Source organism: Fibroporia radiculosa (assembly GCF_000313525.1).
Source record: "Fibroporia radiculosa TFFH 294 genomic supercontigs, scaffold1148, whole genome shotgun sequence".
NCBI lineage: Eukaryota > Fungi > Basidiomycota > Agaricomycetes > Polyporales > Fibroporiaceae > Fibroporia > Fibroporia radiculosa.
Window position 1 is genome coordinate 24596 of NW_012133269.1, and position 20923 is coordinate 45518.

General features: G+C 51.1%; 4 protein-coding genes across 4 annotated transcripts; 1 reads left to right on the forward strand and 3 right to left on the reverse strand.

The window, feature by feature from the left end:
• Positions 1-93: 93 nt before the first annotated feature.
• Positions 94-1089, forward strand: FIBRA_02263 (uncharacterized protein; the record flags this gene model as incomplete). The annotated part of the gene is made up of 2 exons (XM_012324127.1): positions 94-182; positions 309-1089. 2 exons carry the CDS (start codon positions 94-96, stop codon positions 1087-1089), a joined length of 870 nt encoding a protein of 289 aa, XP_012179517.1.
• A 9395-nt stretch (positions 1090-10484) lies between these two features.
• On the reverse strand, positions 10485-12283 carry FIBRA_02264 (uncharacterized protein; the record flags this gene model as incomplete). The annotated part of the gene is made up of 8 exons (XM_012324128.1): positions 10485-10622; positions 10680-10978; positions 11036-11090; positions 11149-11297; positions 11351-11583; positions 11637-11814; positions 11873-12011; positions 12068-12283. The coding sequence occupies 8 exons, from the start codon at positions 12281-12283 to the stop codon at positions 10485-10487; spliced, it is 1407 nt and encodes a 468-aa protein (XP_012179518.1).
• An 817-nt stretch (positions 12284-13100) lies between these two features.
• On the reverse strand, positions 13101-17985 carry FIBRA_02265 (uncharacterized protein; the record flags this gene model as incomplete). The annotated part of the gene is made up of 21 exons (XM_012324129.1): positions 13101-13153; positions 13241-13311; positions 13371-13411; positions 13478-13606; positions 13661-13688; positions 13759-13848; positions 13912-14153; positions 14207-14221; positions 14278-14297; positions 14350-14365; positions 14430-14876; positions 14943-15081; positions 15135-15471; positions 15520-15745; positions 16556-16684; positions 16749-16774; positions 16837-17124; positions 17190-17363; positions 17419-17623; positions 17683-17901; positions 17956-17985. The coding sequence occupies 21 exons, from the start codon at positions 17983-17985 to the stop codon at positions 13101-13103; spliced, it is 2925 nt and encodes a 974-aa protein (XP_012179519.1).
• An 848-nt stretch (positions 17986-18833) lies between these two features.
• FIBRA_02266 (uncharacterized protein) lies at positions 18834-20694 on the reverse strand (the record flags this gene model as incomplete). Its single annotated transcript, XM_012324130.1, has 6 exons — positions 18834-18956; positions 19008-19871; positions 19920-20273; positions 20327-20458; positions 20514-20614; positions 20682-20694. The coding sequence occupies 6 exons, from the start codon at positions 20692-20694 to the stop codon at positions 18834-18836; spliced, it is 1587 nt and encodes a 528-aa protein (XP_012179520.1).
• Between the last annotated feature and the right edge of the window lie 229 nt (positions 20695-20923).

The following is a 20923-nucleotide window of genomic DNA, read 5'->3' on the forward strand; positions in this document are numbered from 1 at the left end:
TTCGTCCCTGGCCAGCGCGTCGCAATTGAAGCCGGCATCATGTGCAACAACTGCAACTACTGCTCCAGGGGCAGATACAACCTCTGCAAGAACATGCGCTTCTGCAGCAGCGCCAAAACATTCCCCCACTCCGACGGCACCCTTCAAGATCGCATGAACCACCCAGCGCATGTCCTCCACCCGTGAGTCCTCCTCGCATTTCGCGCTTTCGTGCCTGCCTGTCTGGCCCTGCCACCCCCGACATTCCCCCACATCACCTGTCACGTGATCGAGCGGACGCTAACCTTGCTATTTGTGCCACCCCCCAGTCTCCCAGACAGCTGCTCGTTCGAGCAGGCAGCCCTCGCGGAACCCCTCTCAGTCCTCCTCCATGCCGCCCGTCGCGCAGACCTCTCCCCGTCCTCCCCGTCGACCGTCCTCGTATTTGGCGTAGGTGCGATTGGCCTCCTGGCCTGCGCCCTCGCCAAGTCGTACGGTGCGTCCCGCGTCGTCGCGATCGACATCAACCGCGCGCGTCTCGACTTTGCGCTTCAGCAGGGCTTTGCGCAGCAGGTGTACTGCTTGCCCGTGCCCGACAAGGCCAAGACGACCGAGGAGCAACTTCGGCGCGCGAAGGAGAACGCGGCGGCCGCGCTCGCCGAGTTCGATATGCCCGACGGCTTCGACATCGTCTTCGAATGCACCGGGGCCGAGCCATGTATCCAGATGGCCATCCACGTGCGTCGCTTCTCTCTCCGTGTCTCCGCGCGAAACTTTAACGCTGATACTCCGCTCCGTCTCCGCCCCGTTTCGCAGGCCGCTGTGACCGGTGGCAAGGTCATGCTCGTTGGCATGGGCTCGCGCAATGTCACCCTCCCCATCTCTGCCGCCGCAACGCGCGAAGTCGACATCCAGGGCACGTTCCGCTACGCCAACACGTATCCCACCGCCCTCGCGCTCCTCGCCTCGGGGAAGCTCCCCAACATCGAGAGCATCATCTCACATCGCTTCCCCCTCTCGCAGAGCGCACATGCGTTCGACCTCATGGGCAAGGGCCGCGACGACGACGGCCGCATGGTCCTCAAGGTTGTCGTCGGCTCACAACCATAGATGCGTGAAGGACGACAAGATGCGGCGAAGATGCTTTGCGTCGTTGTCGCACTGTGGATGGGGCTCCTTGACGACGTTTGACGACATTAGAAAAGTTTCCCAGAGCACGCCGGGCGCGGTCCTCTTAACTCCATTCGTACCCTCTTCTGCATCCGCCCTTCCCGCTGCACTACCGACCCACCGCCCGAGGACTTTGCTCACGTGTATCTGTATCGCTCAATGACTGCTCATGCTCTGCCGGTGTCCTGCATTGTTGCTCGCTTGCTTACTCGTTACACTTAACATATCTATGTTGCACCGTCTTACATCTACGTACGCATCGCATTTATCGGAGATACCTCTAGCAATACATCTCTCTATTACTGCCCATCGTCGCGAGCTGATACTGTTCCGCCCTGCCTGGCGCACGTCGCAAGAGACCTCGAACTGGGGCACTGCGCGAGTGCGATGATCAGCAGACCGCGATTCGAGTATCTGATAATTGTGGGGTGCGTTTCATCCCATTCCATCGGACGTTCCACTGCCATGGCGCCGAGGCACAGAGGCAGCAAAGCTACTTCAGCATCATCCGGGGGGGGTCCAGTACGTGAGGATTGCGTTACTTAGGGTGCGCAGGAGGCTGCCGTTGCCGGATGAGCCGACCACGGGGGCGAGCGTGCCTGGTTCGCTCGGTCGCCTTCCGTCGGGAAATGAGGCAGCACAAGGTGTGCACGCGTCGCCGCACAAGCGTCGAGCATCATTATGCAATGCGAGTAATGCAAGCACGCGGCGGAAGGATCTCGTTGCTGGCCGGGCGCAGTACGTACCTCGACGCGCCTTCTGTTCGCGCGAGCTGCAAATTTCGCGCCGCATGCCAGCTGCCTCTCGCTAGGAGCCGCAGGAGGCAGGAGCAGGCCGGGCACAGTCCCACCTCCTCCCAGATCCCCTCCGAGATGCGCTCGGCACTCGGCCCGGACCCTCGCTCACTGCGCCGCTCCTCCGCTCTGGCTCGCGGGCGAGCACCCAATCACCGTTTCACGCTCGTGTCGTAACCTCTCCGCTGCGACCACGACCAAGGTCCGACAGCGAGTCCGTGAACCGACATCCCGCGCACCATTGATCTCGAATGACTCGTGTCTGTGGAAAAAGAAGGCGCGCGCAACCCTGCGCCTTTGTGGCGTAGAAGAGCCCCCACGCTCGTCCTTCTCGAGACCGCACCGAAGGCACCGCGCACACTCGGGCTGCTACCGCTGCGCCACCCGCGTTCTGGCCCGCGCCAGTGTTTGATGACTCCCGGGTGACGATCATCTCCGCCAACCCAGAGCCGTCAAATGACACTAGCCTGTGCCCAGCTAGTCCCTCAATATCTGCAAATAGCAGAAACATGATCTTCCAATCAGTTGCAGTCGCTGTGGGCCCGTCCTTGACGGGCTCATAGCGACGGCTGCGCCCGGGCCGGGGTCGCACAGGGCTGGCCTTGATTGGGCTAGGTACAAACTCGAACCTGCGCGGTGAAGGAGTATCTGCGGTGGCGGGTGCCAGAAGACAACCCGCGGCGAGCTAGTCCGAGGCGAGCCGGAGATGCTTGCGCGGATTTGGGTGGCCCGTCTCATCTTGTCCCATGAGTCCGCGCAAGAGGAGCCTAGGCCGCAGTAATGACATGCTATCGATTCAGCATGAGGTGGTCACACTCCGCTGGGCGGAACGGGCTACTCACCACAAACACCTTCTAAGGTTACTCTCGCATCATAGATTTTTTCGAAGACCCGGCGACTGATTTAAGCTCTCTTAGAAGCTACACAATCGACGTCGTGGACAGGAATGTCGCTCGCGGATGAGTCTCGTGGCCCCATCTCTCACAGCAAATTACGACATTCCGCCATTCAGCTCCACCTAGGCAACGTGTGTACCACCAGAGAATATCCGATGAATGGCTCGAAGGAAGACGAGGTGGCGGCCTCCTTCTCACCCGCTGCCGGTGAGACAGCGAACGGATCGGAAAACCGGGAGGATGACCCGAGCACAGGATGCAATGTCCTGGCCGTAGACTGCATAGCGTCGTCATCTGGGCTCGCATCCTGTGAAGTATGTGTTACCAAAAGACGGGCACAAGATGTTATCATCAGCTTGACACCGTCAGGATCAGAATCAGCAGCCTGCCAATTGACGTAAAAGCGATAGAAAATCGAGCGGTTATAAAACGCACGAGATTGGGCTTCCTCTCTTGTCGGTCACAAGACCGCACGCATCACTTTTGGAAATGCCGGGCAGTTCCCATGCGAATCGAGCCCGTCAGATGGGTGTGGCACTGTTGTGCAGACGTGCATAGACGTTGTCAACTGCATGGGCAGTTACTGGATATCTGCGAGGAAGTCGCCGTCAATGCCAAGAGGCCCCTCGTAAAATGGCCTGAGAATCGGGGACTGGTCTGTAAGGTCCGAGGATCCGATGTTGCGAGATGGGCACCATCTCGGATGGTTTACCGGAACATGGCGACGGCATTCGCCAAATATTCCAAGTTGCCCGTCCAATCTAGAGCCAAATCAAACTGAATCAGCACACGAAAAACAACCAATTCGCGTAATCATCAAGCAACAATGAATGCGCGTCCCATGAGGTGGCTGCGGCAATGTCCAGTCGATAGATTCATGGTTTGAGAACTACTGCAAGGGGACCAAAGGCGACTCTAGTACAACAGTTGGATTGGGACATTCCGTCTTAGCTCCATTCCCCATCTTTGCAAACGGGAAGCAGCCGCTTGAGACCTAGAGCGAAGCGATTAGATATTTTACAGGATGATAATCAGTGCTCTAGACCAAACGCACCTGCCGGTCAGGAGCGGAGGAAACAACTGTGCCGCAGGTAGGCCGAAGGGTATGACCCCGTAGAGTCCTCAATGTCACTGGCCCATATTGTTAGATTAGATGTTCTCCCGCGGGAACATGGGCCGATTCAGTGGTTTACTGCTAGATGGAGGTAGTAATACAAATTAGAGGGTGATAATGCGGCTCGAGTCATTTTCCTCAGATGAATCAATGGCATCGCGTTTCTTCGGCAGCGCAAGATGCCAAAATTGGACGGCGCCAGATTCGAAGTTGACAGTGTGTACATAGTGCTACTAAAAACACGAATATATACGTGTAGCCAGCGACATTCCGTTTCAACTTCGGTAGGCAGGGCCGCAGTGAACGAAGCGTCGCGATGAACCCTATTCTGAGCGGGAGCATTAAATCGGTGGCGCAAATAGTTTCCGGGAGAGGAGTATGTTGGGTGCAAATAGGAATTCAGCCGCGACGTTCGCATTCACGAAAGACCAAATGAGGCATATCACAGGGTGCTCTAGCATGTGTTGGAAGGGTCAGTTCGAGATAAGCTCGCGCCCAACTCACACAGCCAGGCCATGAGGTGGATTGACGACGGCGACGGAGCTCGGGTCTAACGTTATGTCAGAACGCAAGGCAAGCCTGCAGCGGTCACCAGGCATCGGAGATCTAGGAGACTCGAGTAAGGCACCATAACCACTCACCGAATTCTTTTTTCATTGATAAACGGAAGAAGTCACAGGCGGGGAAGCTGTCCAACCATCTGGTACCAATGTGAGGCGAATACCGGACCGATATTCTCTAGAAGCCGCGGCTGGAACAATGGATCCGCGTACGAACATTGAAGCCTTGTATATTTGCTTGTTTTCTGCCCACATCACATAGATAATGGCCGTAGATGGTAGCCAAGGACGACAGAGAATCAGGCGCCAGTCTCAGTCTCGTGGCAATCGTGAAGACTAGGGCAAAATTTACACGGCCTTTACGTCGCGTAGAACGCAGCGTAGAGACAGTATGAGAGGCCGAAGGACCCAGGTGAAATTTTCTGCGCCTATAGTCGCGATTCAAGTTCTGGGGAGGAACATGAGGTCGTCCCATTTCCGTACCATACCGAATCCGATAAGAAATGACAGCGACGGCGCCGAAACGGCGCCGCGCTGTCAGGGTGAGATAAAGAATTAATTAATTAACCCAGAACCAGGGAAAAAACGAACTTTTACCGACAGAAGGAAATGGTTGAGACGCACATAGCTACCTATTTAGCCTCGAGACAATGGCGTAGAAGTCAGGATACACGGATAGCACGTCCGATATGACAGAAATACTATCAGCGTACGGCCACACCATGGAGATGACTTGTCAGACAGCGATTGACAGAGTATGGCATGCGACACCCACCTCCAACGGCGATGTTTGAGAGTTAAGTTTAGAATTGTGACGCCTTTGAGTCACAAGTGATGCTAGAAGCGACATTGTCAAGCGTCCTTGAATATCGCATCAACTCTACAATCAGTTACGTTTGACATCCTGGATTCTCGGCCCGTATACCAAAGTCTTGTCGAATTACTGACGGCTTTCGTAGCGGCTAGAAGTGTGTGGCGTTTTGATTGAGCCCACGTCACAGATGCATACAATATGAACCTATGCAGAAGGCGACTTAACTCGCCATGGGTGCGGATATATCCGGTTTAAGAGTAAAAGTGTCATTGATGGAGACTTGAGAACGCGAGAAGACAGCAAGCCACGGATTATAACCAACCATCGGGGTCTTGGGTGACCACAATGAGTCATAGAACGTCTTCTTGACCGCAAAACGCAAAGTCCTCTCCTGAAGAACTTCGAATGTGAGAGACGACATGGTGTGCAACGAGGACGGACTCATGCTGTATCGTAGAGCCGCAGAATGCTAGCCAACGCGCGGTTTTAATGAGGCGGTCCCACACGGAGTAGGAGTAGCCCAAGCTGCCCGAGTCCAGGAGCCATTTAAACGAGGAGTCGACATCTTTACCTGCCAGCCAAATCCGTCGTGTCAGAGTATATGCGGACGCGTCTCCCGAGAATCCCAGTACTTCTATAGCGCCCAGACGCGTCTCCATTAAATATCCGCGAGTAGAACGATAGCGCAACACCGACGATAGATATCGAGTAAGCCCTCAGCAATCAGAGACAGAAAGTTGTGGTACGCGAGTAAGTACGAGTGAAGAAGTCGGTGGTAGTCTGGCTAGACCCAACTGTGGCGTCCAACGCGTTTGTGGCGTGGGAACTTCATACGCAGATGTAAGTGTTCGCGTCAAACCCAGAGTAATTCTAAGTATGCTCTCCAATATGTAAGTAGAGAAATGTATGACCAATAAAATGCCAACGCCCGACAAACTGAGCTTAAATTTTTATTTTCGCAAATCCAATCGGTGTGGGGCCGACGCGCTACAAGTTCTCAAACCTACCGCGCCCAGTAGGATCATCTGAAATGGCATTTATTACTGGAGAGGTACAGTCTCTGCTTGACCGTAAGGGCGACCAGTGAGACGTGATTCGTGCCGCGCCCGGTATGACGCCCTCCGTTTTTTGGAGACTCCCGCCCACCGAGCCGATTTGGAGGCTGACGGAACTCAGGGGGTCGACAAAAAAGAGTGATATATCTGGCGGGTAGAGGAAATAGGAGCGCGCACTCTCCTTCTTGCACCTCAAGGATCCCGCCAGGTATGTTATTCTCAGAAAGCGCACTCTCTTTCGTGGCTAACTAATGGATCGCGCCAGATCCCTTTTCGCATACCCACCATCCCTCCCTATCCATATAGCGTTTTGTTCTGTATTGTCCGCGGTCTTTCGAACCGAAAAAATGTATTTTCAGGGCGTCTCCGGTGGGCCAAAAGCCACCGGGACGCTGCGTCGCGCCAAAAGATGTCTTTGAGAGTCCTCGCTTGGACAACAGACCGAACCGCTGCCAATTAGATCAGCTAAACGTTGAAAGACTAGCGTCTGTAATGAGCGACTTAACATGGGATTCGAAGAACTGACGCTTCAATATTGAATCTGTTCAACCTTTTCCTCAAATCAGAGTCTGCTATGAAGACTTTCATAAGCCAAGATAAATTATATGGAACTGTCTATCTGTCGTCAACCTGAACTAATAAGCCTGACGCCGAATAGTATTTCAACTAATTCAAAACACTCAGTTTCATCTTATTGAACGGTCTCCAAAGTATTCGCCTCTGTGTCGAGTTCATCTGCCGCCCAGGACAGACGCTCCCGGTCAGAGCAATCCGCAAACCTGAGCCGGATAGCGTCGTTCATGACAGTGGTACTATAGCTCCTAGCCGAGTCCTCGGCCTCACTGAACGCTTCTCGTATATCGAGCATAAAGCGAGACATGAAGATAGCCGAGAGTCTGATGTGTTACATAGTTTTAGTGACTCAATGCGATGAGAAGAGAAAATAGGGACGGACGCTGCGAGATCTGTGAATTTATTTGTGATTTCTTTGTACTATAAGCAGAATGTAAGGAAGCTGGCATACAGATAGATTTCAAAATGGCATTCACCTCCCCGACTATCATTGTCGCTATATTGAAAAACACCATTGCCCTACATGCTCTCACATTGATACAAGTTCAATCGGTCAATAACGGACGACATACAAACAATATGCTGTTCCTAGATTCCACTATCAGAACAGGCCTAGAGATTAACGCACTGAGAACATTCTCACCATCTCTTAGAATCATTGCAGCCAATTTAGATCCGAACCTTACCTGAGAGTTGACTGTGTACACCCGGTATGTTTGCATCCATGTCAGCACTACAACAAGACCGTCTGCAATCATGGCCAGAACGCGAGAGGCGAAGAGGACTTTGTCGACGTCTGTGCGGGATGTCCGAGTTGATTCGATTGCATCATCGGAGGGCATGTTCAATTCTCACCGGTGCAACTGACGCGTTGCAAATCAGGGGGAAAAGGTCAAGAGGCAGGGTCACATAAACACATACAAATCTGACAGACTTTTCAAAACTATACAGGGCGAGATGAAAGTCTGCAAAAAAACACTGTCAGTTGTTGCAATAACTCAGACGATGTCCGATCTTCACACACAGCATACATAATAGGCATGGACATGGCAAACACCAGGGTCAACATGGTGAGCAGAATATTACGTTTCCATAAAGCGAAGATCCTTGTTGCCAATATTACTGCATAAAATTGCAATACAATCAGATATCTGTAGATGATATGAAAAATTTAACCCACAGGCGATGGTAAACAATCCCACAAACGATGAGACTGATTCCATCCACACTACAACAAAACACCTTGTATTGAGAGAGACATTAATTGAAGTATAGTGCTCTCATTGATGGTCAATTACCCCTTGATAACAGGTTAGATACACTTCAAATACTGTAATAGATGATTGACACACTGTACTGGAGCATTTTACCACCTGCCAATTGCGAAAGACAGCGGCGAATAGCGCAGCGCGATTGACGAAACACATATAGCGGTTGACGAAGAATAGTGTTGTCCACCACGAGAGCTTGCGGCACCAGAAATGCTCTACTTCCGCACCGAACGAAAGAACATACTCATAGCCAACGAGCGCTAACGTTGCACACCGTTAATAAGCTGAGTCACTGAGATGAACAGAAGACTAACAAGTCGTGAAAACCGAGACGAGACTACGATCGTTAGTAGGTCTTGTCATGGACGCGCGCATAGACGATGAACTCACGTATTCCTGTCCATACTCACAATGCGCTACGCGTTACGCGTTACGAGGAGAGTGAATAGCGATACCTTGAAGAACAAATAACAAGCTCTTCTCTCAACGTGGCTTGGCGTCTTAAGAGCAATTTGTTAGATTGCGACACAGCTGAGAGCTGCAACTACATGACAGCCTGGTGCCCAGCTGAATATAGTCCTGCGCGGAATCCGGATTAGCGTCTATCTGACAACGCCACAATCACGCACCGCATAATTGCGCTCGAATCCTGGATCAACCTTCTTTTACACACCCTCTGAGAAGAATCGCCCATATATGACAGTACTTACACATGTTCAGTAAAAAGTCTATCCATCTCCCGGCCACTGCATATGGATTGTATGTTCCCAACTATCACATCCTATATGCATGCGACCAGCACCAGAGTTCAACATAGCAGCCACCGAACGAGTTGGCGATAGTAGTAATCCCGCCTTTGAATTACGCCACAAACTCTGTCACGCTAGCGCCGATCATTGGATTGCGGCGACAAACTGCGACCATAAGAACATCAAACGTCGAGAACATAGTTACGGGACTGATAGGAAGATTTTTGCTTGTAATACAAATGCAGAATAGGTCTTTGACATGAGACGAGTTGTTTCTAAACGCGAGTATGCGTTAGATTATCATCATATTCGATGCATCGAGATAGTACTGCGCCTTTGGCCTCGAACAGATCCGGTGATTTACACAGATATGGTGAGGAAGCTGTAGTATAGAATCTAGACCAGGGCAACCGCAGTGGTTCCACATCTGCGTACCCAGAGTAGTTCATGACGAATCTCGTTAGCCGGCCCCTTGTTATCCATGGAATGTAACTGGACTCTGAGGAATTAGTAGTGTATTCTGATGTCACTAGGAAAGTATCAATGAGTGCTACCAACATTGAAACATGTAGGATTTCGGAGTCACAGGATGGGTTGGCATAGCTACATGCGTTATACAAACGCAGCGAATCGTTCCACTCTACTCACAGGCTGAGGAGGGTCTGCTTGATGACCAAATTAGCGCATCAATACTGTACCCATCTCCGTCTGGAACTTGATGTACTCTGACAGATGCTTCCATACATTTGATTGTGCGTGTCACTGAGACGCAAAGGTCGCCTAGTTGTCCTACAAGATTCATCAGATCAATAGGAAGTGAGAAGAGTTGATGCGCTGTCAGCGTTGAGCTTTCTGATTCAGCAAAACACCAGAAGGTGGAAAGAATGGATTGCCAGAATCGGGAGGAGCGTCGTAGTCTTGACACTGAGCCCGGCTGTGTTGACTGTTCACTTTGTAGGCAAAGCCCCGCAGAGCGTCGCGCTCCGGCGCCTAAAGATACTGTTGCAGTCAATTCACACAGTGCCACTCCAGCCCACCGAACGACGCACTGCACGCAAATTTCGGGTTCAACGTTCAAAATCAGCTAACGGCACCTCTTCCACGAGCTGTGTAACTATACACATGTGCAGACGATGCTGAATAAACCCGTCGCAGGAATTGCGCATCTCCTTCGTCCATGAGAGCTGACCGAACAGGGTTGCCCATGCAGGCTCACGTTCGTTGTCTATAACACACAGAGTCTCAATTATCAAGAGTGCTCGTTCGTTGTCTACAACACCTATATATCAACTATCGAGGGTTCAGGTTCAAACCTGGGGGTTCACGTCAATTCTACGTAATGACAGATCCTGAGCAGAAAAGGTGCGTGATAACTGCATTTATGGGTGTGTTGAACACTACAAATTAATATACATCTAGATGTTGCATACACTCCATTTCTTCAGCCCTATTTTTCGGCCATGACACAGCAACCCAAAATCGACCTGCGTATCCTCATCCAGTTGGCGTCTAAATCGGCACAGCCACGATCTGGGGCAGCCAGCTTTGGTGCGCTTGATGCACTTCGACGATACGGAAGCCAGATTGCGAGAGCAACTCGGCGAACTCGGGGACAGTACGTTCGCATGCATTGTGATTACTCAACATCTGTAGGAGCGAACATTAATCACCAAGCCAGCGCTGGTCTCCGATGATTGTACGTACGTTGATATCCTGCTTGTATGATAACGCATTCGCTGCGCCCCAATTGGCCAGTAGTGGCTCTGGGGCAAGCGCATCTGGGTCTGAGATCCCACTATCCTGCCCTTCTATGCTTTGATCACGAGAGGCGTACAGCATAATGTTGTCCACGATTACGACACGTGTGTTCTTGTTGCAGCTCTCACGTACACGCTTCAGGATTTGAACACATTCCACATCAGGCCAATTATGCATGATCATCCGCAGCAAGAACACTGAGACATTGTTGTTTACGGAAGGTTGAGGCTGGAAGAAATCATGCGCTGTGAGCATATGGATCAGGCTGACTGTTGCAATCTAGGTCATCAAATGGAACATACGTTGAAATGACACTCTTCCCTGTGCCAGAGCTTCGGGTTGATTTGCCTGCCAGAACTGCATACATGCGGAGCCATGAGCTTACTGTATTGACTAACCGCTTCGCTAAGCTCACCGCTGGCGCTTCCGCGACAACCGGGCCCGTATCTTGCACGATCAGATGAATCTGGGGGCAAGTCTGTACGATAGGTAAAGAAACAGAGCCGACACCGCCACCGCAGTCGACGACAATGCTTCCTTCCGGCAAGCTGGCCCAGTTGAAGCCTAGAAATAGTGTATTGAGCACCTGCTTTATACCTCCACTCTACGACACATACCGCGCAGGATGGCATCCGAGGGGGTCATGCTGTTCATGCCATTCATACCCATACCGAAACGCTTCAAGCGGGGGCGATTCTCAGGTAGATTTAGCCAGTCGTACATCTTGATGTTCCTAGTGCCAGGCCAAGCTCGAGAGAAGGGCGCATCGAAGGGCGAGAACGAGTTCGTCGTCTCCGGGTCTTTCAAGATATCGGCAATGCATACCGAGTTATGCATAGTCTCGTCGGAACTGCGCGATTCATTCAAAATTGAAGCGTAGTCACAAAACAAAATACCACATACAATATACCGACCAGCGCGGCGATACCATTAGTGCCGTCATACTTCTCTTCGGGATTGGCCTTTAGTTCTGCCAGCGACTTTCCAGTGTCCAATGCAATGGAGATGTTGTTGTTGGCATAGACATCGGGGGCAACTTCTTCGAAAATGTGGTGCGTTGCAAGGAGCCGAATAATGCGGGCTGTAAGTGTCTGGGGTGAGATAATGTAATTAGCGTGAATGTTATTGCAAGCGCGTACAGAGTTTCAAATGGTTGACGCCATTGTAAGTGCTGATTTCCTTGACGTGCAAAGCGCGCTTGGGTCCCTTGCCTTTCTCCCTGAGGATCTCTGGTACGTTCGTCTCGACCACTACCCGCAAAGACGAGCTCAATTGGTGCTGTTTAAGGTCCCAAATGAATTCAGGTTATCATCGCGACTCTCATTGGCACTTACTCCGGTTGAGATATCCATGAGGTAACGTTCAGGAGTGCGCACCAGCGCAATCAGCTGGGACGCAGCAGCCACGACCTGCAAAGACGGCTTCAAGAACTCAGCCTTTGCGGTAGATGCTGTGTGCTGGGTAGTCTTGAGTGCGCCTTGAAGTTGTTTCAGCTCTGCCACCGAGGTCGCGATAAGCGAGGAAAGTGCTTCAATTTGCTGGATATCCATGTTAGACGGTAAGATGTGGCTCGGAGAAGACGAATGCAATGAGCAGTGTTTGTACTACGCAAACGGCGAAAGAACAATGATGACAGACAGGATGGTCTACTTGCGGGGCCGATGTGGGCTGAAAGCTCACTCCATCCATATTGACTCGGTATAAATAGGCAAGCTAATGAGATCTGTCCCAGCGCGCCAGGAATTCATCAGGCTAGTACCGTTCAATTGCACCCTTCTAGTCGGCCTGTCCGACAGCAAGAGCGCCACGACACCCGCTCTGTGCGACTGATTTACGGAACTCGTGCGAATGAGACTCCCGCAGTCTGCGATTATGGAGCTAAAGCCGTGAGCTCCACTGCGGCCCTCTAGAACAACGTGAGATGCTTGTCCGTCTATATTCCCATGCCCGCGGGACGATGAGAGTTGAATTCTGATAGTATGACAGGGTGTGCTTCGTCTATGAATCCCAAGAGAAGGTACGACCAGAAAAGGTCTTCGCTCTCAGCGGTTGCATTATTAGGCTTCTCCTAAGTTGGACTCTTCGGCCAAAGCTCACATGACAGTGGCATTACACCTTCACAAGCGCTTGATCAAGTTCTGATAGATCCAAGCCGTACAGTTGTGGAGCAGTTCAGACGCAGCGGAATTAGAAACATGTAGCAGATGATAATAAACAGCAACGTCTATCATAGCACGGTGTTCCCAACTATTTCCCAAATAGCAGCGGGATTATTGACTCTACAAACGGTCAAAGTCAGCAATCAAATTAATTGAGATGTCCAAGCTGCGATACGCTACGTGGACACCACGTGGGAGGGATTAAGGCTCACATGTCGGCGGTTAATGGGAGGTTCACATCCGCCGGATGATCTTGCCACTCTACAAATTCAGTGATTAGCATCCGCGCTGGGAGGTCACTATCGCGAATAGTCTGGAATCAACAAATCTCTCAGCTGTCCGACATACCTTCTGGCTCTGTGGGATCATCGATACCGAAGCCAAGCCGCCAGGTAATTCCTTGGATGCTATTAGTCATACTGCAACAGCACTTGCGTTACCATGTGTATAATTCAATGGTACCACTGATACCGCTTACAAGTCAGGAGGAGCAAGCGGATGCTTCTTCAATTGAGTCGTCTACCAGGCAAGCGAATCGTTATCGGTCAAACTCATCATCGACATACATGGAATGCGAACAATTACCTTAATTTCAGTGTCTATCTCGGAAAAGTGAGTGGATTGTCCGCCAACCACCCCGCAGTACTGCTGTCGAACGTCAGCTTTTCCTCCGACAACGACGGTCTTGGCACCTTCTTCTTTTGCCATTGAGATCTGCGTGCATGATTTCAAGCGTGATATTCATGGGCGATGAAACACATTTCTTACACTAAATAGGGAGCAAGAACTTCCGCATCTTCCGTGACAGTGATCGCCAGATTGTCAGCAAAAGCGACATTGACGTGAAAAGAACACCATTAGCTTACCTCCCATTGCTAACAATAGCGACCTTCTGTGTGTCGAACAAAGGTTCCATAGGGGGATCCATCTCAAAAGGCTGACACTCATCCCCAAGTCTGCGTTATTACAGACGTGAGTATACTTGCACATACGCCTTCCCTATGAATCATCATACATACCGTTGGCTAAATAAATCGGACACTCCATTGATCGTCTTCTCCACCGGAGGTTGCATCCAATTGTAATCGCCGGGGAACGGGGTGTTGTTCGCGAATGCCCAGTTGAGCGGATTGTACGACAGAACATTATCAGGATCGGCGCCTCTGACTATCTTCTCGACAATAAGCTGTGCCAGAGGGCCTGCTCGAGTTTGCGTCTGCAAGCCTGCCTGTGGGATCGTGGTTGCTTTAGGTCCCGCGATCTTCAAGCATAATGTATCAGGTTGCAATCACGGCGTATAATAGTCATACTCACAATCCGGTGTAGCCACTACGTGCCCCAAGCACATTAGCAATCGGTTGAATAAACCACAAATTAAGCCTCACATGCGCAATGCAAATCCAGCCTAACGGTACTCAGCAATCAAATACCTGCGGAAGCATTATAGAGTCCCTTACCTCCGCCATTATTGGTCTGGTTCATTCCAATGAAACATATATATCATTGAAATTGGGAATGTAAATAAAGGTAATCTTACCACATCTACAACCAACCGCGTTGCACCTTCATCTTTCAAATTCTGTAATCCTTCGAGCAGACTACTTTGAAGGCGATCGAAAGAGCTACTGGAAAAACTGCCAAGCACAAGGACACCAGTCTCACTGTCGTTGAGCATATGAAATTGCGCAACACCGGAGCTTCCATTGAGTGGAGAAGGGGGGGTGAGGTGAGCCGGAAGCGCAATACCCCGTTGAGGTGCAATGTCAAGCATTTCGTTCACTCTATGTTTCTTAGTTTTCTTGTGGGCCACGAGGGGATGTTGGCGATGTCCACCGGCTGGATCGGCTCCATAACTACCCTGCTTCACATTCGCATAGAGGTCGATGCCATTTGTGAATTCAGTGGCCACACAATTGTTGCCCCGGAAGGAAGCCGAATCAGTCCAGGGCTGCGCATTTGGCGAAATGCGGGAACGGTATGGGAGCTGGTATGCATGCAGTGAATGGTGAGAATGGCAAATTGCATGTAACCAGAGTGAATAGATACTAACCGTGATGGTCTCCATGTCGTCGCTACCCTTCCTCTGTATAGTGAACGTTACTGAATCCTTGAGAGGTAGAGCGAGTTGAGCAAAGTTGCCCATATTATAAATCCAGCCCGACTCGGCACGGTTGTAGCTCGAAAAAAATCTACAGCATGTTATCAGTATTGATAGGGTGCATGCAACAACAGGTGGATGTACAAGTTCTGCCGAGTTCCGAACGCTTGATAACCTCCAACAACTGACGCACTGGCATTCACTGCTGCAAAAGCTTCCAATCCATCGATGAGTAGGACTTTGGCACCCGACAGCTGCGACGACGAGTTTTCCATGAGCGGTTGGCGTATATAATAGTTGGGACTAACCGAATCTAATTGTCCCTTCAAGCTCCCAGGTAAGGCATTCTGCCATACATCTATTTCATCCCCAAATGCATCTACAGCGACATCAAAAGCCTCCGGGGCAATATGTACGCTCTGAGAGCCGTCAGTGTCGGTCAGTAACACGAGAGGGATGGGAAGATATGTGGTGAATAATCCTAAAAAGAATATCAGATCGATTGCTTATTTGAACCCGCAGATCTCACCATCATAACACAGATTAACATAAGTGCAATGTCCGTCATGAAGTCTCTTTAACGTTTGCGACATATCAAGATGGAGTTCATAGTCAGAGGAGTACACTTCTTCACGGATGCGTGCGAGATCTCGCAGCACATCTTCGTGTATATCTTCAGAAAATGGCGGGGGAGCCAAACGTTGATAGTTAATGGAAGTATGGAACGCAAGTGACTTGTTCACGACATCTATGATCTTGACCAGCCTGTCAGCCGGATCCTCGTGCCAGTAAGGGATGAGAACACACGTTATCCTTTATTTCCTGCTGTACCGGAAACGAGGTGAAGCACGCTCTAACATCCTGCGGTGATACCCATGTGCTGTTCGCAATGTGGGAACACGGATCGCTACCTCTGGAAGACGCTGCGGGATTGGCAAATACCGTATGGGAAACCCCGGAAAATAAGAGGTAACATGTGGATAACACCGCCAGAAGTCTCGCCATCAGTGGACGGGTCAGTCCAACGACGACTATTGTGGTCGAGAAATCGCGAGTCTCGACTCCGAGATTCGGGTCGTGGGACTTTCGGACCAGGTGCCGCGTTCCAGACAACCCATTGGCCAATAATCAGACAGTAGTCGCAAATTCGTTCGGAAACGAAGCCCGCCAGCTTGAAACGATGTGAAAAGGACACAAAATGGAATGGTGCAAGAATGACGAGCATGACCCAAGTGCCAATTGGCTTAGGTCGAGTCCGAGTCGTGTGACTCATTTTGAGTCTGACGGCATGCAGTGCGACGAACGCGTCTGTGTAACCGTGTTAGCTTCTAAATATTGGACTTTACTGCAATCGCTTCAGCGGGGCATCACAGCCAGTATAATCATTTGCCAGCTTATGTGGTGGGTCTGATGCTATCTTGTACAGTCTACCATTCTCTCAGCGATCCATCTGCGCCAGTCCATATAGCATTTATCCATGGTGTTTCGCTGCTATATTTCTCCGCATATTCCCGCACCAAAGCTTCGTTTATCCCTATTCCAAGCCCCGGACCTGTAGATCTTACTTTGAAACCAATCCTAAGACGATAATACCTGCACTTGCCTTGAAGCGCCTCTACATAGCCATCTTTGATTGCAAAGACGGATGGATCGACAAGGTAAGTGAGAAGATCAGCCCCTTCGTTGTAGTGCATCTGGACGTTGATGGTATTGTCAGCAATCAAACTCAGTATTGCAGTATTATATTGTGCTTCATACCTGAAGGCTCAGTTCTTGTATGAAGACTGTCAGATAAATCAGATCAGAGGCTTTCATTCATCCATCTGCTCTCACTAAGACCACTTACAATTAGGCGATGAAATGTCCACCTGCATACAAGCAGCAAGAGCGATTGGGCCGAGGGGACAGTGCGGTGCAAGAGCAACGTCATAAGTCTCAACCATTGCGGCTATCCTATGCAGTTCGCTGATCCCTCCACAATGCGCGACATCAGGCTGAGCAATGTCGATGGCCCGGGCCTCCAGGTATGGTCGAAAATCACTTCTTGAATATAGTCTCTCGCCCAAAGCGATGGGGGTTGAGACTAGCTTCGAAAGATCCGCGATCTCCTGTGGCTGAGTGGGAAGCAGAGGCTCTGCCGGAATCATGATGCGGTTAGTGGAGTGTTTCCATCGGGATTCGCCCCAAAAGAAGAGATACCTTCTATGAAGAGGGGTTGGAGTGGCTCCAGAAGTCGCGCGAGCTGCTTCGCCATACCCTTGTGCACGCGGCCGTGGAAGTCGACTCCAACATCTAGCCCTAGCGATCTAACTTCGCTGACACGCGCAGTGGTCTCCATCAGCAAAGCTGGCGAGTCAATCCACCCGATTGCCTCTACCAGTAAATTCGGTTTGGGCGTAGTCAACTAGAGTGCACCTCCCCGACGTACCTGTACCATTCATCTTGACTGCGGTAAAGCCCTGCTCCTTCCGAGTTTTCGCACCTTCAATAACTGCATGAGGCTTGTCGCCCCCGATCCATCCGTACACCTTCAGGCGGTCACGGACTTTCCCTCCCAAGAGTTGCCATATAGGTACGCCCAGCCGCTTTCCCTTGATATCCCACAGCGCGATGTCCAACCCCGAGAGCGCCGACTTCATCCTCTCACATTAGCTCTTCGCGGCGTGAAAATAATAATATGACAAATGCGCACCATCAAGACAGGCCCTCCCCGGTAAAATCTGGCACGGTAACAGTGCTGCCAGATGTCTTGGATGCTGTCCGCATCCCAACCGACGAACCTGGTAATAATGTCTTTGTACGCGCCTTCGACAGCTTCAGTGTGCCCCTCTAGCGTGCCTTCTCCCCATCCTATGGTTCCGTCCTGTGTTTCTACTCGTACAAAGAGCCATCGCGGGGGCACCCGAAAGACCTGCGGAGACAATGGTCGTGAGCTCTGGATAGTCGGCGGCTGCATGAGTCTCACCTCAATCTTCACAATGGTAGTACCAGACATAATCCCGAACGAAATGCTGTTTTCCCCGCTGCTGCAGGGCCTTTTGTACTAACATGGCGATCTAAAGGAAGATCCATCCTACGGCGCGTGAAGTCCATGTCGGTCACCTGTACGCTCTAAGATCTGCCAGCGGCCCGTCCTCCGAGCTGTACGGAACCCCGTTGACGGATATAGAGATTTTACCGAATGACATCATTCACAAACTTGATAGGGTATGATTCACCATAGTTATATTGCCTACATAAGTCATCTTCAGTAAATCGGAGGAAGGACTCGCTATGCCGGTGCATCGTAGGCAGTCGTACGACAGGTAACAATCGCTTACTTAGCAGACGTTGTGATCAGGACTTTCCGCGCATCGCTCGCTCATTTCCAAAGGGAGAGGCTGCGGAAAAGCTCACATTTCGTCGTTGGAACTCAACATAGGCTACCTCAATGACATATATAAGAAACCACTGAAGCACGTTCAATCTCTCAGACCACTGTCATTGACAACAACTTCCTGTGACCAAGATTGTTCATTAGTATCACGGAAAACATCAGTTAGTTACAATAAGAAGCCTATCGCATAGGGAGCCCATAGACCAGTCTCGAAATGGGAAATGTGCTTCGAATGAGCAACATATAAGGCTCGTCTAAGTCTGTACGAAGAAAATGGATTATCAGAAGGCGGGGTTAAAAGGCGTATAGGAAAAACGTCGTATACACGCAACAGCATGATCGCTGTATACTTTCGAAATCGCGAAGGTCTCGCTAACAGCACAGAAATACGTAAGTTAACGAAAGATCGCATATAGACATATAGAATCATACGAATGCCACCACATTGGGTTGATGGTTGCAGGGTGCTAATTGCCTCCACTGACATTGCCTCCGCTGCCGCCTTTCCTGGTCCTGACAACTTTGTTGCGTAGAGCTCTCTCCTTTAATTCGCTTTCTCGGCGTTCTAGCTCACCGCTGTCCGGCATAGGCTTGTAAGTATCAGCACCCGCCCTGATCTTATGCAAAACCAGGCGGCTTACCTGGTCCTCATCATCCCACTTATTCTTCTGTTTCTCCATCTCAGCCTGGCCTTTGATTTTGAGTTCTGAGCCGCCAGCATTCCCTTTGGTTTTCGATGATGCGCTTTGCGGCTCTCGGTCGACGGCCATCCTGTCCGTAGTTGCTGCATCGTGCTGCCTTTTGTCATGGTCATCTGAAGTCCGGCTCCTGACGCTGCTGCGGCTCGATTTTCTGCTTCCACTCGGGCTTTCACGTCTTTGATTCCCCTTACCACGATATTTGTCCTTGTCAACACTCCGATCCCTAGAATAGTCCCTCCTTCGCCGCGGAGGAGATTTCTCCTTAGGTCTACTCACACTGCGTCTCCGCCTAGGAGGAGTCACGGACCGACTGCGACTTCTACTCGGGCTTCTACGCCTTCCATATCCACTACGATATGGTGGAGGCCTATCCGCATTGCGTGGGGGAGAACGGGGAGGGGACATTCGACGTCTCCTCGGAGGCGGACTGCGAGAGCCTCTTACACGGCGATCGCGGTCGCGATCACGCGGCGGAGGCGAGAGTGACGGAGAGCGAGGACGGCGGCGGGATGGAGGAGGTGATCGGGAGATGGAGCGGCGAGGGGGAGAGCGTCGCCTGTGAGGGGGGATGTCGCGGCCATGGTCACGTTCGCGTGCAGGAGGGGGAGGCGTACGGGAAGGCGATCGCCCACGTCCCACGGGAGGCGGCGACCGGAAGCGGCGTGCAGGAGGACTAGACCCAGGCGTTCTTGAGCGTGAGCTACGTGCGCCATAAGGTGGTGTGCGCGAGCCCGAGCGCCGGCGACGATGGGGAGGAGGCGAACGAGGGGGTGGTGACCGAGAAGGCGTACGTCGACGCGGACGCTGAATGCTTATAAGCTCGCCAATTCAGGAAAAATTATGGATACTCACTCCGCCTCTACCACCCCACCCATTATCTCGACCGCGGCCCCCACGGTCCTCATCAAACCCACCCCTGCCACGACCTCTGCCGCGACCCCGTCCCCTGCCATTTGATCTAGCATTCCTCTCCTGATCACGAATTTCATCGAGCCGTGCTCGTCGATCCCTCTCCTCAATTGCGCGGACGTCGCCTTTCTTGGCTTGCCGCATTTCTTCCTTTTTCTCCTCAACAAAAGTTCTAGGAACACCGGCTGGAGAGTCTTGTGCTTCGAGCAGGAGCTTCCATAAGGCAGTCATAAACGCCGGTGTATGATTTGTCAAGAAGCCTGTCAGATTTATCTGCATTTTCCTTGGATCCGGCGTCTGCGGAGAGCATGGTTCGATTAATTGTGGCTGGCATGACGATAGCAACGAACCGGCTGAGAGTCATCTTCCAACAGTCCCATTGCATATTCGACGACAACTTCGTCTTCAAAACCTACTAGCTCAATGATCTTTTTGACGACCCACGGTCGTATGACGGTGAGGTTCACTTTTCGCATATCAACCTGGGGGTATGCCACATTCAAGAACAATTTGAGCGTGTGAATCGCGTCATCGTACCTTCTTCTCGAAGTCGGGGGGAAATTTCATAGACTTGAGGAGTTTGAGCTCCTTGTCTGAGAACCTACGGTCCTGGTCCGCTGAAGTTCCTTTGAAAAAGCCTGTAGACAGTGAGCGAGTAGGACATGGTCAGCAAAGCGAGACAATACCGTCGATTATGAGCCTCACCGGCGTCCGCCATCTTGCTCGACTGTGACAGGCAGCAGCGACTTCGTGTTGGATGTCGTCCAAGAAAGCGCGCCTACCGCGTCTGACTGAATTTTGCCGTAGTTTCGGATAGACAACCTAACCTTGAATTTCAAAATACATTGCCGTACACTTATTTCCGACGCAGCTATGCCAAATATAGAAACTTTCGAACTCGAACCTGACTGCTCGGTACTACAACGATGTCACTGCAATTCTAATAC